Genomic DNA, 27,884 nt, shown 5'->3' on the forward strand with positions numbered 1-27,884 from the left:
ATAAATCAGTGAAAAAGCCTATACTCCATATGTTGAGAGAAGAGCTCTGACAGCTGGCAGCCCAGTTGTCAGTATTTGATATGGGTGACAGACCTTCCCATCCCACCCTTTGGCATGTGCCAACACTCGGCTCCTTCAGAACCTAACAATGCTGTGTCATTCATTGCAGCATTCCTGTAGCAGCAGCATTCTGCTGACCAACGTGTTCCTTGATGGAATATTATTTCACATGCGCTACCAGTGTTTGTCACCTTACACAAACAACACACAAATATTTTCTTTAATGATGTTGCAGCTAATTGACTGCAACAATTTTTATTTTATTGTTATATGATTCAGAGTCGCTGTATTTCACACCAGTCTGATATATTTTGACATATAAATAAGTTACTGTACTTGAAAATGGTCTATGGCTGAACTTTGGATCGTATAACAATAAAATAAAAATTATTACCATCAAACGGCAGAGTAACATCATTAAAAAAAAATACTATGACTATGGTTCCAGCCAAAATAAAAATTACACACAATCAGATTTTCAACATTAACAAGGTAAAGCAAATTTCACAAATGTTATTTGTAAAATATCGAATAAGGATGTTACCCCTATTTTTTTGTGGGAGAATGGAAACCCCAAGATCATCGTCATCTGATTGGTCATCTCTTGCCATGACCACATAGTCTTCAGTATCTTTGCTGCTGCTGTCCTCATCATCTCTCTTACACCTTCTTCTATGTTTGCCTGTGTAATCTCTTCCCACATGTGGTGCATGACATTCTTCCAATTTTCAGGCGTTATTCGTATGACAGCCTCATTTATCAGCCTCTCTATGTCTCGTAACATAAAGGTTTTGTTTTGCTCTGCAACATCTGCTTTTATTTGAGCCCAGATGAGTTCAATTATGTCGTAATGGCACTGGTATGGTGAAAGACATATAACTTTATGGTCTTGGTTATCTTCTAACGTATCAATCACATGATTTGTCTTCTGTGGCTTTTATCATTTCACTGATCCACATATTCTGTTTGAAGCCTATTTTATTATATTTCAACCAGCTGACTATTTCATCTCTCCTTGCAGCAGCCGTTGGTGCCTTATTTAATTGTACAGAAAGGTACAGTGCATTGTCCATTACAAAAACACTACCAGAACTGGTGTTTGGTAGTGAACGAGTAACAAACCAGTATTTGAATGTGTCTACATTCATCTCCTCATGGTAGATAGTTTTTATTTTTATTTTTTTATTTTTTTTTACTGAAACATCATCATAGCACTGGGCACAAAACTGTTCATAGAGCCAGCATGAACAATAATTCCCCTCCCTTACCAGTTGGCACACCCACAGTTCCGTGACACGTCTCACTGTCAGTGCAATAGAATGTGCATGATGCACGTTAACCCATATTTTGTCAATCCATATTACATTTTCCGGATCTGCTCCAAGCAACTCGAGCAGGGACCAACATCTCCATGCTACAATGTCTCCGCGTTCCATTAATACCTTTCATCCTGAGACCTTAAACGGAAGACAATTTGTTTTTTCAAAATAATGGAAAGACTTCTTGTTCTGCCTGTGAACATACCACGGTTCGACAGTGATGCCATCAACTTTTTAAGTGTCAGATACTCCTTTCTGCTGTAGTACGCATATAGGTGTTGCCTGATAGCACTTTTGTTGAAGTTGTCTGTTTCAGTCACACAACATGACCTCTTCCTTGACTTTCCAGGCATAACAATGACATGGCTCCCAGCTGAATCGGGAGCTTCTTTATCATTTGTGACTCTCTTCACTGTCGCTGTAGAGATGTTCAATGCTTCTGCCACTCTGTCAATCATTTTACTCACTGGTATGAAAGGACCATAATTCTCCCTTTCCCTTTCAAAGTAATCTATATATAAATTTGCGTTTCAGTGTAGCTCCTTTCCCAAAAGCCCTCTTCTCTGTACTACAGGCAGCCATTTTCCACTTACACACATTTTTCCACTTATACATATGGCAAGAAACTCACAGAAGTAGCAGAATGCACAAGTATACACACAAACCTGGATGTAGCACGTGGCGCAACTGACTGAAAGCAGCAATTGTCCAGCACTATGGCAGCACTGGGACATTGACACGGTAACGTAAACAAAAGCCGTTGCGGATGCGCAAAGCACGTGCACCAACTGTCAGAGCTCTTTTCTCACCCTATGAAGTATAGGAGAGTATTTCTGCTAGAAAGAGCAGATGGACAGTTGTTAACATCCCACTTAAAACAATGAACTGACATCATGAGTTCCAGTACAATGGAGCAGAGGAATCATGGACAAAGTTTGAATGGATTGTAAATCATAGTCTGTAGAAATATGGGCAGAGCTGACTAAAGAAGGATAAGACCTACAGTGATTTAATTCAAAAAATGCTGAGGAAACAAAGGTTTCTATACTGTGGATTCAAAAGAGAATGCACAAATGACAACAGGCAAAAGTTAGTGGAGATCCATGCATCTGTAAAAAGGTCAATCCGTGAAGCTTACGACAACTACCACTGTTATACTTGCAATAGACCTCACCGACAACTCAAGAAAATTCTGATCCTATGTAAAATTGCTCAGTGGGTCTAAAACTTCTATCCAGTCACTCGTTGACCAGCTTGGTGTGGCAGTAGCAGACAGCAAAAGTAAAGCTGAAGTTTTAAATTTTGTACTTAAGAAATTGTTCGTGCATGAGAATCGTACAATCATACTGTTGTTCCAGATGACATAGTAATAAGCAGCCATAGCATAGATAAACAATTGAAAGCATTCGAAGCAAATAAGTTTCCAGGTCCTGATGAAATCTCAATTCAGTTTTATAAAGAGTATCTATAGCATTGTCCCCTTATTTAGCTTCAATTTATTGCGCATCTCTTGCCTAGTGGAAGGGACACGCACACACACACACACACACACACACACACACACACACACACACACACACACACACACACACACTGGTGACTCCTGCATATAAAAATGTAAAAGAACAGACCTGCTGAATTTCAGACCAATAACTTTAACATCAGTTTGCTGTACACTCCTTGAACATATTCTCAGTTCGAATACAATAAACTTCCTTGAGAGGGTATCTCGGACAAAATAGAAGAGTCAACTATGTTACTTAGGATGCTTACGTCCTACAATTATTTCACTTTTAATACTTGGTATTAGAAACAGACTGATGGCCTAGCCATGGGCAATTGTTTAGCACAGTCTCTCACAGATATTTTTGTTAATCATCTGAAATCTAAATATTTTAGACAGAATACTGATCTTTCTTAGCAGGTACTATTTTATCATCGGTATGTAGAAGACATTGTTATTGTCTTCAATGTCCCCATTTCTAATATTACGTTTCTAGCTTACGTATTCAAGGCCTCACACAACAAGATTATGTTCACTCACAAAGTGATGGACCATAACGGGATGCTTAACTACTTGCACTTGCACCTTCAGCTTGTTGGGGGAACTATTCAGTTTGACATCTACTGAAAACCGATAATCAGTGATTCTATAATCCACACTTCCTTTTATCACCCTCATCTATACAAATTAAGTTTTTCAAATCTATGGTGCACTGCATTACCGAGATATCACTCAAGCAATTGTCAACAGAAGGAGAGTTGGCAAATTTGAAATACATCACTGTAAACAACGCGCACAGTCCTGCAAATTTTGATACGCTGTATAAAGAGAAAATACCAGTAGCAGAGCACAGAGGTCTTCCCGTCTCAGTTTTCGAGCTCCAAATTTGTGAAGAAAAATGGTTCAAATGGCTCTGAGCACCATGGGACTCAACTTCTGAGGTCATTAGTCCCCTAGAACTTAGAACTAGTTAAACCTAAATAACCTAAGGACATCACACACACCCATGCCCGAGGCAGGATTCGAACCTGCGACCGTAGCGGTCCCGCGGTTCCAGACTGCAGCGCCTAGAACCGCACGGCCACTTCGGCCGGCTAAATTTGTGAAGATCCCGTTCTTTGGGAAGCTCTCTTATGATTTAGCTAAACTTTTTAAAAAACAGGATTTGTGTCTTGTTTACACTACTGGTAATAAATTTCAATAGAAGGTTCAAAACGAGATTCAGGGAGCACTTGTTAATTAAGAAAGGTCATATTAAACAAAATTCCGCATTTGCTGGGATCTCTTAAGTCCAGTGGGCACCAGTCCCCCACACTAGAAAACCTGAGTATACTACACCTTGCTCAGAAGGGGGAGAAGTTGAATCTACAAGAGGAGCTGGAAATTATTAAACATCTTGCTACTGAAAAGGACAGGTTGCTGAATCATCAACTGATTAGCAATAATCAAATATATTATGGTACAATGTTACCAGTGTTCTGAATGTTGCTGCAATGTTCATTTTGTGTCAGTAGCATCACTCTCAATCTGTTAGTTTATTGCATATAAAGTTAGGGGAGCCATATTTTAAGAGGGGATTTTTAATGGCTTCGTTCTAGATGGCTTTGGCTCTTTACTTTTTATAGCTCCGTTTCTTTATTTTAATGACTAAGAATATTTTTGTCTCTTGTTTGCGATGCTTCAGAGTGCCCTGGATCCTGATATCTTGAAGTTTTATCGATTCAGAATGCTTATGTTATGAATGTACTCCCAAAAATTTTTATTTTACTCTCTGTGACGGAGTTTTAATGACATGTTTTTCAAGTCATCATTTTACCTACACTTTATATGGGAACAGTTATATTTTTATTTTATTTTAGAGTTTTATGTGTTTGTATTGGTTTCCTTATATGCATTTTACTTACTAGTTTTGTGCGCTTTTGTTGTTCGAAAACATGCCTTAAAGAGGTCACACGCACCGACTGGGTACTTCTTGCCCCACTACACGCGGCACCTATATCTCCATTTGCCATAATAACATTTTTGTGCGCACCAACACAGATAGTGCCATATGTGGCTTGTACTGCAGTTTTGTAAGTGTAACCCAATCTTATACTGCCATGGCATAGCTGGATGGTGTGCTCAAGATGACATACAATAACCGTGGAAAATTTCTTCAACACATATTTCTACTTTCTCGGTGTTATTCTGACTGTTTTTCTACTTTCACTAGGTCCACTGCATGATTTAGATGTTTCATGACAAATGGATTATGTATCTGGTTGCCTTGGTGTCTATTTTACATAACATGTGGTTTTATGACTGGTGGGTCACGTATCCAGCTACTTTTGCTATTTTACATTTATGTGGCATTATGACTGATGAGTCACTTGTCCAAATACTTTTACGTAAGCTTTTACACTTTTAGTTCACGTTGTCTACATACTCGTGCAAGATATGGACCGTGCACTTTTCCTCCATTTGTATTTAATTGTTTGGTTTGTTCTTTTTGTAGACAATCTGATAATGCCCCAAAAGTGAAAAACGAGTCATTGACATTAATTAATTCTGCAATTGAGATTTTTTATTCCAAAATTCTTTGATGGTTCTTTCACGTCTGTCGTTTGTAAAAGCGCCTGAAGCAGACGATGATACCTTTCTTACAAGCATTGTACAACGCCTTGGTTCATAGGTGTATTACATTCCGCACATTAGGAGGTAACAACAGTGCATGAATACTGTCACATTGTAATTCTTTCTCATCAGGATGTGATCCAGCATTGTCAAGCATTGAGACTACTTTGGAAGGCAAGCACTTTTTCTTTATGTTTCTTTTGGTCTCCGGAACAATATCCCTGAAAAACCACTTCTCGAAAATATTTTTGTCCATCCAAGCAGATTTTTGGCGGACATATGTAACAGGCAGAGCAGAAGCAGTGATATTTTTAAAGCTTCCCTATTACCAGCAGTTTCAGTGTATGGTCTCCACTTGCATTCAATTTAGCAAGAACTGTTAACCTCTTTTTATGTTTTTGTAGCCTGAGGCAGCCTTTTCTTCTTTTGAGGCTAGAGTTTTAGATGGAAGCATTTTATAATTTAGCCCTATTTTGTCACAGTTGATCAGGAATACGATTTTCTTCACGTATCATTTTTCTTAATTTCTCACAAAAACAGTCTCTGAGAATCTGCTGAAAGTTTTTCACTGCAAATTCATTCTGCCTTATGCCATATCTTTTCTTCCAGCTATCCAACCATCTCGAACTTGCAGTAAAATTGTCCTCACCTTCCTTTAAATCATTGGTAGCGCATTTACCTGATGATTTAGGTGCATTTGACTGTACTCATATCCCCATGAAACATCATGGTTACGAAAATGCAGAGCTGTTTTAATTAAACATATGAGCAGCCTCTGGCACTAAGCTTAATTAGAGTCTATTAAAATATTTACAAAGCACGACATAAACAAGGTGTACAACTTCGCTTCTGCAGATTTTTCCCCAACATCTGAAGCTTTAATGAAACAAATTGGTTACACATGTATCATTCAAAGTATTTTCCATCGCTGGCCACTACTTTCTCCCATCTTTCAGGCAGTGTACAAATCCTGCATCAAAAAAATTGTTTATCTTTTGAAGTGATCCATGAATCGATCCAATTTGTGACTTCTTCATGAGATCGGAAGTGTTGGTCAGCCAGGCCATTCGCCACTGATCTAAAGAGGTGATAGTCAGAGGGAGCAATGTCTGGAGAATACGGCGGGTGGGGTAGGACTTCCCATTTTAACGTTTCCAAGTACGTTTTGACCTTTTTTGCAACTTGGGATCGAGTTTTGTCGTGCTGCAAAATCACTTTATTGTGCCTCTCACTGTATTGCGGCCATTTGTCTTTTAATGCTCTGCTCAAACACATTAATTGCATTCGATAATGAGCACCTGTGAATGTTTCACTTGGTTTTAACACTTCATAGTACACGACGCTGAGCTGGGCTCACCAAATACATAGCATGATCTTGGAGCTGTGAATATTCGGTTTGGCCATCGACATGGAAGCATGGCTGGGATATCCCCATGATTTTTGCATTTAGGGTTATCATAATCAACCCATTTTTCGTCCCCGGACACAATGCGATGCAGAAATCCCCTCCGTTTTTGCCATTTAAGCAACTGTTCACAAACACACAAATGCCGTTCAACGTCTCTTGGTTTCAGCTCACAAGGGACCCAAGTTCCTTGTTTCTGAATTATGCCCATAGCCTTGAGATGTTTTGAAATGGCTTGCTGGGTCACTCCCACTAATCCTGCCAATTCTTCTCGAGTCTGACGTGAGTCTTCACTCAGCAGTGTCTCCAATTCTGCATCTTCGAAAACATTCTCTCCTCCAGGACTATGCCAGTCTATGACTGGCCAGTCTATGACGTTAAGCCAGCCAGGGTGGCCGAGCGGTTCTAGGCACTACAGTCTGGAGCCGCGCGACCACTACGGTCGCAGGGTCGAATCCTGCCTCGGGCATGGATGTGTGTGATGTCCTTAGGTTAGTTAGGTTTAAGTAGTTCTAAGTTCTAGGGGACTGACGACCTTAGAAGTTAAGTCCCATAGTGCTCAGAGCCATTTGAACCATCTATGATGTTAAAACCACTGTTCTTGATGCATTGAAACCACTCACACCACATTATTTCACTAATAGCGTCCTTACCATACATAGTTGAGAGCATTCGATGAGACTCAGCCACTGTTTTCTTCACACTGAAACAAAACAGTGACACCTCGCACAAATGACGAGAGTTAGGCTCGTAAACTGACATTTTCAATCAAGAACAACTTTATGGCCCAGACACAACTGACTAATGTTTGAATGAAGTTATGTTGCCTAAGGTTCAAGCTAACTGCCTGATGTCTGTGATCTGTTTCTTTCGACTGCTACTTACCGTTGTCGCCACCTATCGGCAAACGGCGGAAGCAAAGTTGTACACCTTGTAAATTCGACACGAAAATCTGTCTAAGAAGAAATTCCAGTACTGACAAGAAATGAAGCAACAGGAGTCACAATGGAATGAGTGTAGAATTTACTAACAATGTATCTGCATAAAAACAGTTAAACCTCTTTCTTGTTGGCCATAGCAACTTTATCAGCTTCTTTTGCATTCTACTGTGTATTTATATTGGTCCAATATAATATTCAACCACAAATCTTTTTTATACGTGGTATAGCTTTAAGATTTCTCCTTTTGCTGTTTACTTTCCTCCATCTTTATAACATGACACCTTTCATTACACACACTGTGTATCCATGATGTATGATTAATGTCTGGAGATAAGTGTGAAAATCATGTCACTAGCTGATTCCAGTGGTGTTACCACACACATTTCGAACTTAAATCAACACTGAACTTTCTTTGGTGGATCCATGTTTAGTGTTATATGACAGAGTTCAATTTCTGAACTAACATCAGAATTGACCTCCAGTCAGTGATGTTCATACAATAGGCCCTAATTGTGGTGGTAATAATTTGAGTGATGGTTCAAAGCAATGCTTTAATTTTACTGCATTCTGGATTTTTATTTAATTAGGCAGGATCTGTGGTACTTTGGGCAGTGATTTAGATGTCTTATTTCGTGGACTTAGTAGTTTTTCGAGACGGCAATCAACACTTACAACAATTTCGTCAGTGGTTCACTGATCTAGGGATTTACATCTGTAGGGGTGGTTAAGAATTGGAGTAAACAGCTGAGATTGTCTCTGAACATTTTACAGCTGTTGAAACTTAGGATAATGTCATTGGGTGCTGGACTGACTTTATTTTATTGCATATAGCGTTGATCTGAATACAGAACATATTTGCACAGTTAATTCATGCATTCTAAGTAATTTTGCAGTGTTATCAGATTTATTTAAAATTTATAATGAGTTTCCAACCACTGTATCAGGGCTCGAACTAGAGATTGTCCAGGAAGTAGGGACGAGTATTAAAGTACTGTAGAAAATACAAAATTTATTAAAATGTAATTTTTTTTCGAACACATTAAGTAACTTCTCCCATTTATATTCGAAAAATTACATCCTCCATATGATGACCCAACACCGCACAGCGACAACTAAACGTTCATTGAAGTTAACGATGACATATTCACAAACATCTGGTTGGAAGCCATTAATTTTAATTTCATCCTTCAATTGGTGTACTGTTTGTTGTCTGTCCACATGCACTTTTGATTTCACAAATCCCCACAAAAAAGAAGTCACAAGCCGTAAGATCGCATGATCTGGCAGGCCATTCCTGGTTACCATGCAAAGAGATAATTTTTTGAGGAAACGTTTCATGCAGCAGAGCAATTGTTTCACAGGACATGTGACATGCCACACCATCTTGTTGAAACAAAAAAATCATCATTTTCATCAATAAGAGGAAAAAACCAATCAGAAAGCATATTTCCATAATGGTTGCTGTTCATAGTGACAGGAGCTCCCTCACCATTTTCAAAAAAGTATGGGCTGATTGCTGCTCCTGCCCAGAACCCACATCACACAGTCATATGTTGTGGATGCATCTCATCTTCCACAGTCACTTGCGGATTTTTTTTACCTCAAATTCTGCAGTTCTGCTTATTGGCGTATCCACTGAAATGAAAGTGCACTACTTCTGTGAAAATTATTCTTTTTGTGAAGTTCTCGTTCTTCACTTTTCAATCCAAGACCCACTGAGCAAATGGATGTCTCTTTCCATGGTCTGCAGGGTTCAACTCTTGTGCAAGTTGAATCTTGTTCACATGCTTTTTCAGATTTCACGCAACGAACTTAGTGATAAACTTAATTGTTGAGCTTGTCGGCAAGCCAATTTTTTGGGGCTTACGGTCACATTGCATGGTAGCAATGTTTTCTTATGTTTGAACAGAATGTGGTTGTCCTGTTTTCTTAATATTTGAAACAGAACTCAGGGGTCTTGAACTTCTGGATGAACTATCAAACTGATGATTTTATTGGACAAGCATTATGTCTGAGTATCACGTGCAATTCACTGATGGTTGCCATGGGACTTTCACTGTTTTTGTAATAACTTTTTATCACTTGGATAAGTTGCTCAGTTCTCATCTTCTCCACGATGAAAATAAGCACCCAACAACAACAACGCTCACCACACAAAAGCTATCAGGCTACTAATGGAAGGGATCACAGGTAACAAATGTGAAAAAACCATGGCTGCCAACTGCCATATGAGAAAATGGTGCAAAATTTAAATTCCTCCTTATTTTCCAGACACCCGAGACTTTAGATCTGATTAGATACAGCTAGTAAATTTTTCACCAGTCCACCATTTACTATGTCTATTTAATTAATCTATTGTGTTTGATACTGAATTCTAAACTTGTTGCTGGGCAACATTATTTGCATACAGAATCTATGAACCGCCCTAACATTTTTTTATTCTTATTTTGAGTCTCAAGAGACAATCAAGTGAAAGGTACAGGCTCTAAACATTGTGACAACAACATGAGCAAAAGAAAATTTTGATATTGAAAGCATCAAGACCGAACAAAATTTGCAGTGCCAGTATCATCCACTATCAAAAAAGTCAGGAACTAACCACATATTTATACACAGTGCGAACCATAAATTGCCCCAAAATTGGAATATGCTGCTTGTACTAACTCAGCACACATCGAGTAACCAGAGACAAAGCTGGAGATCCAAAATCCGCAAAAGTCTGTGAGTTCAATGAAGTCATGACTGCACCTGTGTGCACTCGTAGTATGAGCACTTCGTTCATCTGCAATTTGATAAACAGATGGCTGACAAGTTCACAACAGCAACCATAAGAGCTTGATGCTGATCGAGGAGAGATTAGAGCAATGCTTCTGTGGTCAGTAGAACTGAAGGAGCAAGCAAATAGATTAGGCATGCAGAAGTGAACACACCACTTGTCACCAGTTGTAGCACACAGTAAGACACACACAACAGAATGGCCACCATGAACCAAAGTTTATTCTTCTTCCACATACAATCAAACAGCTGAGAACATAGAGACAAACATAGAAACAACGCAGATACTGATACAAGCAGTTGCAGATAACTAATATGAACACAATATGAGAGCGAATGCTGGCTGCACTGTGCTTATCAAGAGGAGAGCTATGGTAGACGGTGTGCTAGATGCTGTACTGTGTGCACAAGTTGTGGTCTACTGCAGGTGGCCTCTGGTGGCATGGCCCATATTCAAGTATTACGTACAGGGTTATAACAATATTTACAAAAAGGTTAAGTAATAGCTGAAGAACCACTCCTACAGCTTGCACGAAGAAACAATTCATATGTGTATGCACAACATTTATTCGGTAAACTTACCTTATAGGTGTTGTTGTCAAAATGTCCAGGAAATAGTTTAGGAAATCGGTTCTGGAATCTTTCTGCTAATTCTATCATTTCATCTTCTCCTTCATGGGCCAAATGTTTTTCTTGTGATTCTTGTACATTAAGATTCCATGCTTTCAGTCTTCCAATATCCTTTGCACAAATATGGTCTGGTCCATATTCTAATAAAATGACACATGTAACAATATATCAGCAAGCAAAGGAAATAATTACTTATTACTCTCGCAGAGGAGAACCAGAGAATAAAATATGATGCATAATGAATATACCTTTTTTTCCCCTATAGCCAATGACAATGATATCTCTTAATTCTGACAACTGTGTAGTCATTTTGAATATCATTTGGCGACCAGGATAACGTGTTCCATGACGTATTAATAACCAAATACGTTGTGGCTCACACCCTGTAATGAAAAGCTGGGATAATATAAATAACAACTGCTGCATTGTATCAAATTTTCAAAGTTGAATTGAATGAACAAACGAATATTGGCATAAACTAAATCATACCAAGTAATATACTTCTTTCAGACTTTCACTTAATTAAAAAAAATTTTTGTAAAATATTGTATACACAAACGATATAATCAACCTTTTCCACAATTTTTTTTCTTGTGCATGAAGCACTGAGTGTTTGAGAGCAACTTAAATGCCTGTGACAGTATTTACCTGGTATGTTTATGGGCTTATCGTTCGAGTTCATCACAAACCGGTAAGGTGTCTTTGTTGCCAAATGTTCAGCTATCACATGTTCTTTAATACTATGACAACCACTGCCTGGGTTACTGGCCAATGCAGAGTATATAAACATAAAGCAAATGTATTTTCCAAGGCAACTGTGAGTCATCTTGCTGCCTGAAAGTGAATTAGAAAAGAATTAGTTTCTGCTGTAAATACTGAATCACATAACGGGATGTTAGTTAATTCTTTGCTTGTTCTATGTACTGCAATTGCATCCTCTTATTGTTATACAGATTGAGTCAGCAGGTTTTCAATTGGGTGATTTAATGTCAAGCGGTTATGGGATTCGCATTTCACCACATCAGAGGTTGTTCCAATTTTGTGTACAGGTTTGTTAATTGATCATGGGAAGATAGACTAATTTCTAGCCCACAAATTTCATTACCTTGTCAGCAATAACTGCTAAAGAAAACAATGGTAAAATGTTGCTAATATTTGAAATACTGTAATTCAGTGAATAATCATGTTAGAGCAGCAAAAATAGGCACGTAAGCTGAACAGTTTGTGTTGTGCACATGCCATATGTTTTATGTCATTTTATTCACTAAGGTTTTCTTCAAGTGGCACTTAAAGTCATCATAAATTCTGTGGTGGGAAAAATAATAAGTTTAAGTTGTTTGATGCCTTCATGCAATTGGGTTAGGAAGCTCTATTCTTGTGATTTTCTTGTTTAATATCTTGTTAATAACTCCTACTGGTTTTTTTTTACTTTCATGTCAATAATATTTGAGATAGATGAGAGTGACGGTGGACATAGAAAATTTATTGTAACAGTAAATGATTTTTAAACCCCTGAATTGCAAAAGAGTTGCTAGTTCTGCATTCTGTCAAATTCACCCAAAATTCATAGTCCTTATCAAAGATACTATCAGGAATCACCAATCTTACATTTTGTATGAATTGTGCAAACACTCTGGTGGATCCCTGAAAAACCAACAAGGAAGCACTATCTTGAGCTGAGTTCTTAGAATTTAGAAAAATCAATTTCTTGGTCATGCTGGTTTTGACGATAAGCAAGTACCACTTCTTTCAATTTGATTAATTACAATCAGATTAATTTTTGAACTTTTATAACACAAATTCTGATCTAAACCTAATCCTTTATGCCAGGGTGCAACCTGCAGAACTTGCCAGTCTCAAAAAAAGTCAAGTACTTCATCAGAAAGTCTCTGTCTCATTAGCACATCTTCAACTTTTTAGCTATGTAGTTGCCCACACAGAGATACAAAATTCTGCTGGAGGAAAGCTTCATGAGAATTCAAACTGTTTTTAATCCTTTTACATGTTTTCATCTAATCATTATCAGATGATACTGTAACAGAAACCAATTCATTGCAGAATTCAGTCTGACAGTTTAAACATAATTTTTGTTCAAATTACCCATGCTTGCTGACTTTTTAGCTAATTTAAAAGAATTTCATGAACCCATTCCCCTTTTTTCTTATAGTGATGCTCTTCCCTGAGAATGGGTTACAGTATGGTCTTTTCAGAGATTCAAATTCTGTCAGCAAATGGCTTTATAATGAACACATGTTATACGAAGCATGTTCAGGAAGTAAGTGTACTGTAACCATAAAGGGCTGTGGTTTTCTGTTTTTCGAGGTGTGGCAACATTGAGTGGCAGACAGGTATCCTCTGACCAGAGCAAGCAACATAGAAACACAGTAATACATAAACCCACATATTATTGTCCAGTTGCATGAAAAACGTTGTCAGTAAGAAATCCTACCTGTGAAGGAATAACAACTACCGAAATTTTTTCGTGACTCAAAAAAGTTTATGGCAAAGGTGTTATGAACAGAGTGAGCATGTTTAAGTGGAGTAAGGAGTTTAGTACAGGCAGAATAAATGTCCATGACACACAGAGGAGGGGAAGAGATTCTATTTTGACCGATGAGATGGTGAAAAAAAAAAAAAAAATCGAGGAACTAATGCACAAAGACCTCCATTGACAGTGGATGAAACTTCTGCAATGTTTCCACAACTCTACGGAACTCTCTTATAAGAGACACTCAAAGAAATGACTAAATACCAGAAACTGTGCGCAAGCTGGGTCCCAAAACGGTTGATAGAGCAGCAGAAGAAAAATCAGGTGAGAAGGTAAGGATTTTGTGAGCTCTATTGTGACTGGAGATGAAATGAGGGGGCTCACTACATGCCTTAGACAAAAAGACAGTCATCACAACAGTGTCACATCACCTCCTCCTCTGCCAAAAATTTCAAAACCACAATTTCAGACAAAAAAATCATAGCCTCAGTGTTTTGAGACCAAGAATGTATCATTTTCTTCCTCAGAGGGAAACCATCGACCCACAACAATACTGTGAAACCCTAGAAAAACTCAAAGGAGCATTTCAAATGCTGAAAAAAGGAGTGGGCTTGCTGCACAACAATGTCCATCCTCACATTACCTTGCAAGGGAACTTTTGGCTGGAACGACTCAACAACAGATCTTTTTCTTTACGAGTGTCTCCAACCCGCTGCAGGCTTTGTCTAGAATTAAAGGGAAGTAAATGGTGACTTGGTGCATCCAAATTATCAAAAGTATGCATTGGAAAATCTTTTTCACTTCGTGAATCCATCAGTTTTGCAAAGCATCAGGGTGAAAATTCACATCCAAATATAAATTTGATTAATTTTGCTGATATTTGTTAGCCTTTTCCATATTTAATACAGACTTAAAAAATTGAAAAATCATAGAACAACAAGTTTCAGTTTTCATTCAAGACATACTGAATTTGTGCATGTATTTATTACTACTTTCCCACAAACTGAGTGATCTTATAATATGTTGCTACAGAATATTAATTTGCATGAGGAACTGTGCTGGGTAAATTTAAATAACATCAAGATTTAATATTTTGTAGATAAACAATGCTTGTTTAAATGATAGTTAATACAAGTATGGATCAAGTGTCCCTATGATATACGAGGGTTCAAAATTCCCTTATTTATGCAGAAAATTTTGTTTTGGTTAACTTCGTCTCAATCTATTACAAAAACTATGAAACCAAAATTAATGAAACTAGCAGGTTTTGTAAACAAAATACAAAACAAGGTCACAAAAGGAGAGGCACCTAACTCAACTATGTGAAGACATTGGGCTACTTAAACTTGGGAGAAACGTTACATAGCAAAATTCATAGAAGTCTCCAAGTACCACTTGGAGCAGAAATAGTGAATCAAATGAAATAAAACTTACAGAATGTCACAATGCAATTTTTGAAATATCAAAACAATATTTTGTCCTTCTCCACTTGAGAGGCTCCTACTAATGAAGCACTAAAATTGGTTGGCTGTTCATTTAGCACATTTGTACAAAAGTTCTGGATAGTAAAATGGGGAAAATCTCTGTAAATGGACCACCTGATATGGAATCTCTCTCTCTCTCTCTCTCCCTCTCTCTCTCTCTCTCTCTCTTTAAAGTAGTCCCATTAGGCGTGTAGATCATATTCTATGTAGTGGCAGGAGTTGTAAATCAAATCAGATATGATTTAATTACCATTATTTGATGGAGAAATACATCCATGGTAGAGGCAAATAACCATTCAAATTTGGCACAACTTGAAATATGGAAATATCTTGACTGTGTAACTCTTTATTAAAGGTTGTCTGTTTCAAAATTTTGTCATCAGACAGAAGCTGCGGTATAAAGTGTACAAAGGAATTAATGCTGACAAATATATACAGATTAATGTAAGTACGCATATTAATGATCCATATACAGAATTTTCAATTAATATCATATTTACATTTAAATCAGAATTTAGTAAAAGGCTCACAAAAGTGAGCACATAGACTGAATATAATACAGATTTCATCTCATATAGGCATATTTGACAGTGCCGTTTTCTATTCGAAGAGAACCAATGTCAAACTGACTGTGGTGACTAAACTATCCAAGAAATGAATGAATGCTGGTAGATGGTGCTAGAATTGACCATACAAATGAAATAAGAGAATAATTTTACACAGAATAGCGGAGATGCTGAGTCGCGATAGGCACAACAAAAAGATTCCAAAATTATAGTTTTCGGCCATTAAGGCCTTTGTCAGCAGAAAACAATGCGAGCAGCGGCACCAGTGCATGATGGGAGTGGCGACTGGGTGGGGGTAAGGAGGAGGCTGGGGCGGGGAGGGGGAGGGATAGTATGGTGGGAGTGGAGGACAGTGAAGTGTTGCAGTTTAGATGGAGGGCGGGAGAGAAAGTGCGGAGGGAGGGGGGATAAGTAGTGGAAAGGAGAGAAATAAAAAGAAATTAAAAGACTTGGTGTGGCAGTGAAATGACGGCTGTGCAGTGCTGTAATGGGATCAGGGAGGGGGCTGGATGGGTGAGGACAGTGACTAACAAAGGTTGAGGTCAGGAGGGTTACGGGAACGTAGGATGTATTGCAGGGAAAGTTCCCACCTGCGCAATTCAGAAAAGCTGGTGTTGGTGGGAAGGATCCATATGGCACAGGCTGTGAAGCAGTCATTGAGATGAGGGATATCATGTTTGGCACCATGTTCAGCAACAGGGTGGTCCACTTGTTTTTTGGCCACAGTTTGTCAGTGGCCATTCATGCGGACAGACAGCATGTTGGTTGTCATGCCTACATAGAATGCAGCACAGTGGTTGCAGCTTAGCTTGTAAGTCACATGACTGGTTTCACAGGTTGGTTGGTTTGTGGGATTAAAGGGACCAGACTGCGATGGTCATCGGTCCCTTTTTCCAAATACTAAAAACACCCACAGAGAATAAAAAACGTTCAACAGAATAGGAGACAGACAACACAGAACAAAAGAAACGTAGACAAGGACCAGACAAAACGAAATAAAATCACACAGAGTGAGACGGTGGTTGGCCGACCATAGGAACAAAAAAAGGAAAAGCCAACCACCGAAAACACATTAAAAACTGAGTTTAAAACCGTAGGCCAAAGGCCAGAATCAACACAAGACAATAAAATAAAACATAAACACTCATATTAAATGATAAAAAACCCCTTGCCCGAATAAAACGCAAAACTAAGTCCACCATGGCAGAGTCATCTAGTAAAAGTGCAGAGAGCGCGTCAGGCAGCGCAAACGTCTGCCTGAGCACAGATAAAAGTGGACAGTCCAACAAAATGTGGACCACTGTCAATGCCGAGCCGCAGCGACAGAGAGGAGGGACCTCACGGCGCAATACGTGGCCGTGGGTCATCCGCGTGTGCCCAATACGCAGTCAGCAGAGGACGACAAACTCCTTGTGAGAGACTCCCAAGGAGGAGTGCCACACAGTCGTCGTCTCCTTGATGGCACGGAGTTTGTTACGGATGGTCAGACCGCGCCATTCAGCGTCCCAGAGCGAGATAACTTTGTGGCGTAAGACCGCCCTCAAATCAGTCTCCGGAAGGCCAATGTCTAGAGTGGGTTCACTGGTGGCCTGTTGGCCAGGCGGTCAACACGTTCATTGCCCGGGATACCGACGTGACCGGGGGTCCACACAAAGACCACAGAGCAGCCGCAACAGGCAAGAGTATGCAGGGACTCATGGATAGATATCACCAGACGAGAACGAGGGAAACACTGGTCGAGAGCTCGTAAACCGCTCAGGTAATCGCTACAGATAACGAAGGACTCACCTGAGCAGGAGCGGATATACTCTAGGGCACGAAAGATGGCAACCAGCTCAGCAGTGGAAACGCTGCAGCCATCCGGCAAGGAACGTTGTTCGGAATGGTCCCCTAGAGTTAGCGCATACCCGACACGACCAGCAACTATCGAACCGTCAGTGTAAACAATGCCAGAGCCCTGATACGTGGCCAGGATGGAATAAAAGCGGCGGCGGAAGCCCTCTGGAGGGACTGAGTCCTTCGGGCCCTGTGCCAAGTCAAGCCGAAGGCAAGGGCGAGGAACACACCATGGGGGTGTACAAAAAGTGGCCCGGAAAGGAGGTGGAACAGTGAAAACCCTAAGCCCAGAGAGAAGCTCTTTGACGCGGACCGCGATCGTACAACCAGACCGGGGCCGACGTTCTGGCAGGTGGACGACCGACTGCGGGAACAGGAGACGATAGTTTGGATGCCCGGGCAAGCTAAAAACATGGGCAGCATAAGCGGCCAGCAAACGTTGGCGCCGTAACCGCAGGGGAGGGACACCTGCCTCCACTAGTCCACTAGTCCACGCTGTCCACAGGGCTGGTGCGGAAAGCACCAGTGGCAAGTCGTATCCCGCTGTGTAGTATAGGGTCCAGTACCCGCAACTCAGATGGGGCAGCGGAGCCATAAGCCAGGCTCCCATAATCCAGACGGGACTGGATTAACGCCTGGTACAGCCGTAACAAGGTAGATCGGTCGGCGCCCCAGCTGGTGTGGCTCAAGCATCGGAGAGCATTGAGATGCCGCCAACACGCCTGTTTAAGCTGCCGAATATGAGGCAGTCAAGTCAACCGGGCATCTAAACCTACACCCAAAAACCTGTGGGTCTCCACCACAGCAAGACGTTCGGCGTCGAGATAAAGCCGGGGCTCAGGATGGACTGTTCGCGCCGGCAGAAATGCATAACGCGGGTCTTGGCAGCCGAAAACTGAAAACCATGCGCTACAGCCCAAGACTGCGCCTTGCGGATAGCGCCCTGTAGCTGACGTTCTACAGCTGCAATGCCACTAGAGCTGTAGTAAACGCAGAAGTCGTCAGCATACAGGGAAGCGGAGACTGAATGTCCCACCACCTCAGCGAGCCCTTTTATTGCGATTAAAAACAGGCAGACACTGAGGACTGATCCCTGTGATATCCCGTTCTCCTGGACTCAGGAGGAACTATGAGAGGCCGCAACTTGCACGCGGAAGGTACGATACGACAGAAATTTTCTGATAAAGATCACAGTGGACTCCAAATACCCCATCCATGAAGCGTAGAGAGGATGTGTTGACGGCATGTCGTATCGTACGCCTTCCGCATGTCGAAAAAGACAGCGACCAGGTGCTGACGGCGGGCAAAGGCAGTACGGATGGCCGACTCCAGGCTCATCAGATTGTCGGCGGCGGAGCGGCCTTTATGGAACCCACCCTGAGACGGAGCCAGAAGGCCCCGAGACTCCAGTACCCAATTCAAGCGCCAGCTCACCATCCGTTCGAGAAGCTTGCAAAGAACATTGGTGAGGCTAATGGGGCGGTAGCTGTCCACCTCCAAAGGGCTCTTGCCCGGTTTCAAAACGGGGATGACAATGCTTTCCCGCCATTGCGACGGAAACTCACCCTTGACCCAGAGACGGTTGTAAAGGTCGAGGAGGCGTCGCTTGCAGTCCACTGAAAGGTGTTTCAGCATCTGACAGTGGATGCGATCTATCCCGGGAGCGGTATCAGGGCAAGCGGCAAGGGCACTGTGAAATTCCCACTCACTGAATGGAGCATTGTAGGATTCAGAACTGTGGGTGCGAAAAGAAAGGCTCCAACGTTCCATCCACTCTTTAATGGAGCGGAAGGCCTGGGGGTAATTCGCAGAAGTGGAACTCATAGCAAAATGCTCTGGTAAGCGGTTTGCAATGACGTCAGAGTCAGTACAAACTGCTCCATTCAGTGAGAGCGCAGGGATGCTGACAGGGGTCCGATAGCCGTAGATGCGTCGAATCTTGGCCCAGACCTGCGATGGAGTGACATGGATGCCAATGGTGGACAGATACCGCTCCCAGCACTCCTCCTTGCCTTGGCGGATAAGGAGGCGGGCCCATGCACGCAGCCGTTTGAAGGCGATAAGGTGGTCTATGGAGGGATGTCGCTTGTGACGCTGGAGCGCCCGCCGGCGATCTTTAATCGCTTCAGCAATCTCAGGCGACCACCAAGGCACAGCCCTCCGCCGAGGGGACCCAGAAGAATGAGGAATGGCAGATTCGGCGGCAGTAACGATGCCGGTGGTGACCAATTGAACCACCGCATCAATGTCATCACTAGAGAGAGGCTCAATAGTGGCAGTGGAGGAAAACAAGTCTCAGTCAGCCTTATTCATAGCCCATCTGCTGGGGCACCCAGAAGAGTGACATGGTGGCAGTGACAGAAGGATCGCAAAGTGGTCACTGCCACACAAGTCATCATGCACACTCCATTGGACAGACGGTAAGAGGCGAGGGCTACAGATCGAAAGGTCGATGGCAGAGTACGTGCCAAGCGCCACGCTGAAGTGTGTGAAGGAACCATCATTTAGAAGCGAAAGATCGAGCTGTGCCAATAAATGCTCAATGGTGGCACCTCGACCTGTTGCCACTGACCCACCCCACAGAGGGTTATGGGCGTTGAAGTCGCCCAGTAACAAGAAAGGTGGCGGCAATTGGGCTATCAGTGCAGCCAGGACATGCAGCACGACATCACCATCCGGTGGAAGGTAAAGACTGCAGACGGTAATAGCCTGCGGCGTCCACACCCTAATAGCGACAGCCTCTAAAGCTGTTTGTAGAGGGACAGACTCGCTGTGAAGAGAGTTAAGGACATAGATGCAGACGCCACCAGACACCCTTTCATAAGCTGCTCGGTTCTTATAATAACCCCGATAGCCACGGAGGGCGGGGGTGCGCATTGCTGGAAACCAAGTTTCCTGCAGAGCAAAGCAGAAGAAAGGGTGAAGGCTGATAAGTTGGCGGAGCTCAGCTAGATGGTGGAAGAAACCGCTGCAGTTCCACTGGAGGATGGTATTTCCATGTAGGTGAAAGGCGTGACAGGACTGCGAAGGCAGATTACGCCGCTGGGTCACCTGCTGCCTCCGATGGAGCACCCGTGCAAATGCTATCCATTGCGTCTGAGGGACCGGCGAGATCGAGGTCCTCAGCGGACGCCAGAATCTCCACCTCGTCCTCAGAGGCAGAGCTTGTATGAAGCGGTGGGACGGGTGCCGCCGCAATATCGTTGGTCTTGGGGACTTTCTTCTTGTTCTGCTTGTCCCGCTGTGCCTTCGGTGGTTCAGGCTTCATGGGCTTCACTGGGTCAGACTCAGGGACAAACGATGACCGTGAGGCCCTACGACCAGGGACTGGTGGTTGTTTCAACCACTTTCGGGCGTCCGCTTTGCCACTGGTTGAAACTTGCGAAGGGAGGTCCCCAAGGGATCCCTTCCTGGCGAGAGTAGCCGAAGAAGTCTTACGCTTCTCCGGCTGGGAAGGGGGAGCTGATGTCCCCAACGGTTGGGAGGGTGTTGCTCCTGAAGAAGATGGAGCGGGAGCAACAGGGTGTGAAGTGCCCCCCACAATCAAGGGGGCTGTTGGATGCTGACCAATCAGAGAACCAACCGTACGGGACGACACAGGAGATGGAAGAACCGTCGTTGCAGCAGCGGTGTACGTTGACGTCATTGGCACAGGATGGAGCCTCTCATATTTCCGCCTAGCCTCAGAGTAGGTCAGGCGGTCCAGGGTTTTATATTCCATTATCTTCCGTTCTTTCTGGAAGATCCTACAGTCCAGCGAGCAGGGGGAATGGTGTTCTCCACAGTTAACACAGATGGGAGGCGGAGCACATGGAGTATCGGGATGCGAAGGACGTCCACAATCTCGACATGTCATGCCAGAAGTACAGTGGGATGACATGTGCCCAAACTTCCAGCATTTAAAACACCGCATCGGAGGAGGGATATATGGCTTCACATCACAGCGGTAAACCATCACCTTGACCTTTTCGGGTAAAACATCACCTTCGAAGGCCAAGATGAAGGCACCGGTGGCTACCTGATTATCCCTCGGACCCCAATGGACGCACCGGACGAAGTGAACACCCCGTCGTTCTAGATTGGCGCGTAGTTCATCGTCGGACTGCAGTAGAAGATCCCTGTGGAATATAATACCCTGGACCATGTTTAAACTTTCATGGGGAGTGATGGTGACGGAAACATCCCCCAACTTGTCACAAGTGAGCAACCTCCGTGACTGGGCAGAGGATGCTGTTTTGATGAGAACCGACCCAGAGCGCATTTTGGACAAGCCCTCCACCTCCCCGAACTTGTCCTCTAAATGCTCCACAAAAAACTGAGGCTTGGTTTGCATAAAAGATTCGCCATCGACCCGCGAACAGACAAGGTACCGGGGTGAATAATCTCCACTGCTGTCTTTAGCCATGCGTTCCTCCCATGGAGTGGACAGGGAGAGAAATGATCTTGGATTGAATTGCTTGCCGTTGAGGTTAGACCTCGATCGCTTAGAGACTGCTGGGGGAAGCCCACCAGCGAGAGATGATGTACCACACTTCATTGCAAGTCATCCGCCCTGATGAAACCCACTCCGACCAGGGGCTCTCCCCATGGGCGCCACCCAGCCACAGCAAAGACCACCTGGCAGGATGGTCTTTGCCGGGAGTCCCGATGCCCCAGAGGGATAGGCATCTACTCGTTGGCATACATGGGGAGGTAGCAGCTCAGGCATGAGCAGTGCGATCCCTGTGTAGTCAGGGGGCTACCACCAAGAGGGTACATGATGACCCCACCACAACGGACTGGCTACTGTGCTGGATGTCGGGTGTCGAAATATCCATGTACATCATGAGGGCAAAGATGGAAGTGCACAATGGAGGGAATGTATGCTATCCGGAACACACTTCAGCGAACGTGGCCGGAAGCTCGATGTACATCCAACTCCATGACAATACTGGGTGTGCCAGATCTTAGGGCAAGATGGATGTAAGATGCACCATGTGGTGGTGGTGGTTAGTGTTTAACGTCCCGTCGACATCGAGGTCATTAGAGACGGAGCGCAAGCTCGGGTTAGGGAAGGATTGGGAAGGAAATCGGCCGTGCCCTTTCAAAGGAACCATCCCGGCATTTGCCTGAAACGATTTAGGGAAATCACGGAAAACCTAAATCAGGATGGCCGGAGACGGGATTGAACCGTCGTCCTCCCGAATGCGAGTCCAGTGTTCTAACCACTGCGCCACCTCGCTCGGTGATGCACCATGTAACGCGTCCTTCCCCAAATGGTACGCACTAACGTCAAACCGCTTATAGGACCAACACATTAAAGGCCGAAACAGTTGAGACTCCTTTTAGTGGCCTCTTACGACAGGCAGGAATACAGCGGGCCTATTCTGACCCCCGAACCCGCAGGGGGAGGTTTCACAGGTAGCCCTGCCTTTGATGGGATAGGTGATGTAGTGACCAGACTGGAGTAGGTGATGGCAGGAGGACGTATGGGACAGGTCTTGCATCTAGGTCTATTACAGGGGTGAGCCATGAGGTAAGGGACTGGGAGCAAGGGTTATGGAAGGATGGGCAAGTATATAGTGTAGGTTTGGTGGACGGTGGAATACCGTGGTAGGAGAGGTGGAAGGATAGTGGGAAGGACACTTCTCATTTCAGGGCACGGCGAGAGGTAATCGAAATCCTGGCGGAGAATGTAATTTAGTTGCTCCAGTCCCAGATGGTACTGAGCTATGAGGGGAATGCTCCTCTGTGGCCAGACTGTGGGTCTTTGGGAGGGGGTGGGAAACTGGAAAGATAAGGCACAGGAGATTTGTTTTTGTATAAGGATGAGAGGATAATTACAGTCAGTGAAGGCTTCAGTGAGACCCCCAGTATATTTTGAGAGGGACTGCTTGTCACTGCAGATGTGACGACCATGGGTGGCTAGGCTGTACGGAAGTGACTCCTTGGTATGGAATGGGTGGCAGCTGTAGAGGTGGAGGTATTGCTAGTGGCTAGTAGGTTTGATATGGACGGAGGTACTGATGTAGCCATCTCTGAGGTGGGAGTCAACATGTGGGAAGGTGCTTGTTGGACTGGGTAGGACCAGGTGAAGCAAATGGGGGAGAAGTTGTTGAGGTTCTGGAGGAATGTCAATAAGGTGTCCACCTTCAATCCAAATAGCAAAGGTGTCATCAGTGAATCTGAACCAAGTGAGGGGTTTAGGATTCTGGGTTTTTAGAAAGGATTCCTCTAGATGGCCTATGAACATTTTAGCATAGGATGGTGCTTCACAGCCTATGCCATATGGATCCTTCCCATCAACACCAGCTTTTCTGAATTGCGCAGGTGGGAACTTTAGCTGCAATACATCCTACATTCCGTAACCCTCCTGGCCTCAACCTTTGTTAGTCACTGTCCTCACCCATCCAGCGCCCTCCCTGATCCCATTCCAGCACTACACAGCCGTCATTTCACTGCCACACTCAGTCTTTTAATTTCTCTCCTTTCCGCTACTTATCCCCTCCACCCTCCACACCTTCTCTCCTGCCCTCCGTCTAAACTGCAACACTTCACTGTCCTCCACTCCCACCACACTATCCCCCCCCCCCCCCCCCCACCCCAGCCTCCTCCTTAGCCCCAGCCAGTCACCACGCCCATCATGCACTGGCGCTGCTGCTAGCAGTGTGGTTTCAGTTCTCTGAGACTACAGATGTGTGCGCAAGTTGCGTTAGCGTGCACGCGTGTGCATGTGCATGTGCGGTGTGCATGTGTGTGTGTGTGTGTGTGTGTGTGTGTGTGTGTGTCTACAGCTGACAAAGGTCTTAATGGTCAAAAGCTGTAATTGTGTGAATCTGTTTGTAGTGTGCCTACTGCGACTCAGCAATCCGCTATTTGGTGAGTAGCAACTTTCCTTTTCTGGTATTGTTACATTCCGTCCTGGATTTTACATTGTTTGAATTTTACACAGAAACCACACATATTGATGATTTACATGTCAGAACATTGTAGACAGCTTGACAATGATACATTTATGGTACTTATATAGAGAAGAAGCTCTTTCTGACACTAGAAAAAATTTACATAGCATGGAATGTGGCTTGTAAGTTAACATAGTGGCGCCAATTAACTGGTGAGGTACAATGTAAACACAAAACCAATATAGATCGCAAAACAAAATAAAATATAAGTTGTGAAAGAATGCATTTCTAACCACCACAAGCTAAAACATTACATTAATAGGACCAAATGTAGTCATATTGCAATAGACAAATATATAATAAATACCTTTATGCCTGTGAACAACTTATAAAATAGAAGCTAGTATTACAGTTAAAAGAACTTTTAAAATGTGTAATTATATAACACTCAATTGTAATAACAGTCTAGCTGTTGTAAGTTTACAATCATCACAATCTAAATATTACTTGAGTGTGACAAACTGTAGTCATATTACAATAATCAGACAAAAGTGTAGTAGTATAATACTGGACCACACAAGAGCCTACCTTTGAAGTAGATGCACGAGAACAACACACATCGATGCATGCAGGATGGTGGATACAGAGTTAGGATCGTGTCTTGGCATGCATAATGCCGAAATAGTGGTCATACTATTTCGGAAATAAAGGTTTCTGTTCATACATGTTGTTATATGTAATGTAATGAAATGTGAATGCATATAGCAGTATGGAAATGCAGACTTGTACATACGAAAAATAACCTTTTGGAGTTGGTAGCGAATGCCAGACATTCATAAGTTTAACCGCAATGTAATGTACATATAATGTAACTACATTCATGATGAGAAATCAGATTTATTGTGCTCACAAAGTGAAACCCAAGGAATGTCAGCTTATGCTTGTTGTGATAAAATTGTAAAGTAAGTCAAATGAGTAGTACGAAGTACTCATGATAGTGAAATGCAATGTAGTATTAATGGAATATGTAGCATTTGTAATTAATGGAACTGCACAGTGAGGCAAGTACATTAGAGTGACTGCAGCCAACAGGGGCTCCAACTCAAAATGGAGTTAATTGATAGAGGAAGCCTGGTGAGATAGCAACATCCCAAAAAAATGGGTGTAATTCGCTGTTTAGCTCCATTAATTACAGATACTGTGTATCACATCAGTACTTTCATTTCACAATTTTATCACCACGTGTGTATGCTCCCATTCCATTAGTTTTACTTTGTGGGAACAACAAATTTAACTTTTCATCTTGAATGCAGTTACATTATATGTTCATTACATTGCGGTTAACCTTATGAATATCTGGGGTTCACTACCAATTCCAAGAGGTTATTTTTGTTATGTATAATTCTGCATTTCCATACGGCTATACAGGGTGGTCCATTGATCGTGACCAGGCCAAATATCTCACGGAATAAGCGTCAAACAAAAAAACTACAAAGAATGAAACTTGTCTAGCTTGAAGGGGGAAACCAGATGGCACTGTGGTTGGCCCGCTAGATGGCACTGCCATAGGTCAAACGGACATCAACTGCGTTTTTTAAAATATGAACCCACATTTTTTATTACATATTCGTGTAGTACGTAAAGAAATATGTATGTTTTAGTTGGACCACTTTTTTCGCTTTGTGATATATGGCGCTGTAATAGTCACAAACATATGGCTCACAATTTTAGACGAACAGTTGGTAACAGGTAGGTTTTTTAAATTAAAATACAGAACGTAGTTACGTTGAACAGTTTATTTCGGTTGTTCCAATGTGATACATGTACCTTTGTGAACTTATCATTTCTGAGAAAACATGCTGTTACAGCGTGGTTACCTGTAAACACCACATTAATGCAATAAATGCTCAAAATTAGGTCCATAAACCTCAATGCATTTGGCAATATGTGTAATGACATTCCTCTCAACAGTGAGTAGTTCGCCTTCCGTAATGTTCGCACGTGCATTGACAATGCGCTGACGCATGTTGTCAGGCATTGTCAGTGGATCATGATGGCAAATATCCTTCAACTTTTCCCACAGAAAGAAATCCGGGGACGTCAGATCCGGTGAACGTGCAGGCCATGGTAAGGTGCTTTGACGACCAATCCACCTGTCATGAAATATGCTATTCAATACCGCTTCAACCGCACGCGAGCTATGTGCCAGACATCCATCATGTTGGAAGTACATCGCCATTCTGTCATGCAGTCAAACATCTTTTAGTAACATCAGTAGAACACTACGTAGGAAATCAGTATACATTGCACCATATAGATTGCCATCGATAAAATGGGGGCCAATTCTCCTTCCGCCCATAATGCCGCATCATACATTAACCCGCCAAGGTCGCTGACGTTCCACTTGTCGCAGCCATCGTAGATTTTCCGTTGCCCAATACTGCATATTATGCCAGTTTACGTTACCGCTGTTGGTGAATGACGCTTCGTCGCTAAATAGAACGTGTGCAAAAAATCTGTCATCGTCCCGCAATTTCTCTTGTGCCCAGTGGCAGAATTGTACACGATGGTCAAAGTCATCGCCAGGCAATTCCTGGTGCACAGAAATATGGTCTGAGTGCAATCAATGTTGGTGTAGCATTCTCAACACCGACGTTTTTGAGATTCCCGATTCTCACGCAATTTGTCTGCTACTGACGTGTGGATTAGCCGCGACAGCAACTAAAACACCTACTTGGGCATCATCATTTGTTGCAGGTCGTGGTTGACATTCCACACGTGGCTGAACACTTCCTGTTTCCTTAAATAACGTAACTATCCAGCGAACGGTCCAGACATTTACATGATGTCGTCCAGGATACGAAGCAGTATACATAACACATGTCCGTTGGGCATTTTAATCACAATAGCCATACATCAACACGATATCGACCTTTTCTGCAATTGGTAAATGGTCCATTTTAACACGGGTAATGTATCACTAAGCAAATACCGTCGGCACTGGCAGAATGTTACGTGACACCACGTACACAAATGTTTGTGACTATTACAGCGCCATCTATCACAAAGCGAAAATAGAGGTCCAACTAAAACATTCACATTTCTTTACATACTACAAGAATATATCCGTTTGACCTATGGCAGCGCCATCTAGCAGGCCAACCATAGCGCCATCTGGTTTCCCCCTTCAAGCTAGACAAGTTTTGTTCTTTGTAGTTTTTTCGTTTGATGCTTATTTCGTGAGATATTTGGCTCAGTCACTATCAATAGACCACCCTGTATACATTCATATTACATTACATTTAACAGGGTTTACAAATGGAATTCATTACTTACGAAATACTGCGACCAATACTTCAGCATTAAGTGTGCTAAGGCATCA

General features: G+C 42.6%; 1 protein-coding gene across 1 annotated transcript in view; it reads right to left on the reverse strand.

The window, feature by feature from the left end:
• The window catches only part of LOC124607446 (multiple inositol polyphosphate phosphatase 1), a 206,396-nt gene that overhangs the window by 130,063 nt on the left and 48,449 nt on the right, over positions 1-27,884 (reverse strand). The window contains exons 2-4 of the mRNA XM_047139783.1: positions 11,896-12,081; positions 11,496-11,630; positions 11,200-11,387 (exon numbers count right to left, since the gene is read on the reverse strand). Of these exons, the coding sequence (XP_046995739.1) occupies positions 11,200-11,387; positions 11,496-11,630; positions 11,896-12,073 (501 nt within the window). The 5' untranslated portion in view covers positions 12,074-12,081. The remainder of the gene's footprint in view (positions 1-11,199; positions 11,388-11,495; positions 11,631-11,895; positions 12,082-27,884) is intronic.

This window comes from Schistocerca americana, chromosome 1, assembly GCF_021461395.2.
Source record: "Schistocerca americana isolate TAMUIC-IGC-003095 chromosome 1, iqSchAmer2.1, whole genome shotgun sequence".
Classification (NCBI taxonomy): Eukaryota; Metazoa; Arthropoda; class Insecta; order Orthoptera; family Acrididae; genus Schistocerca; species Schistocerca americana.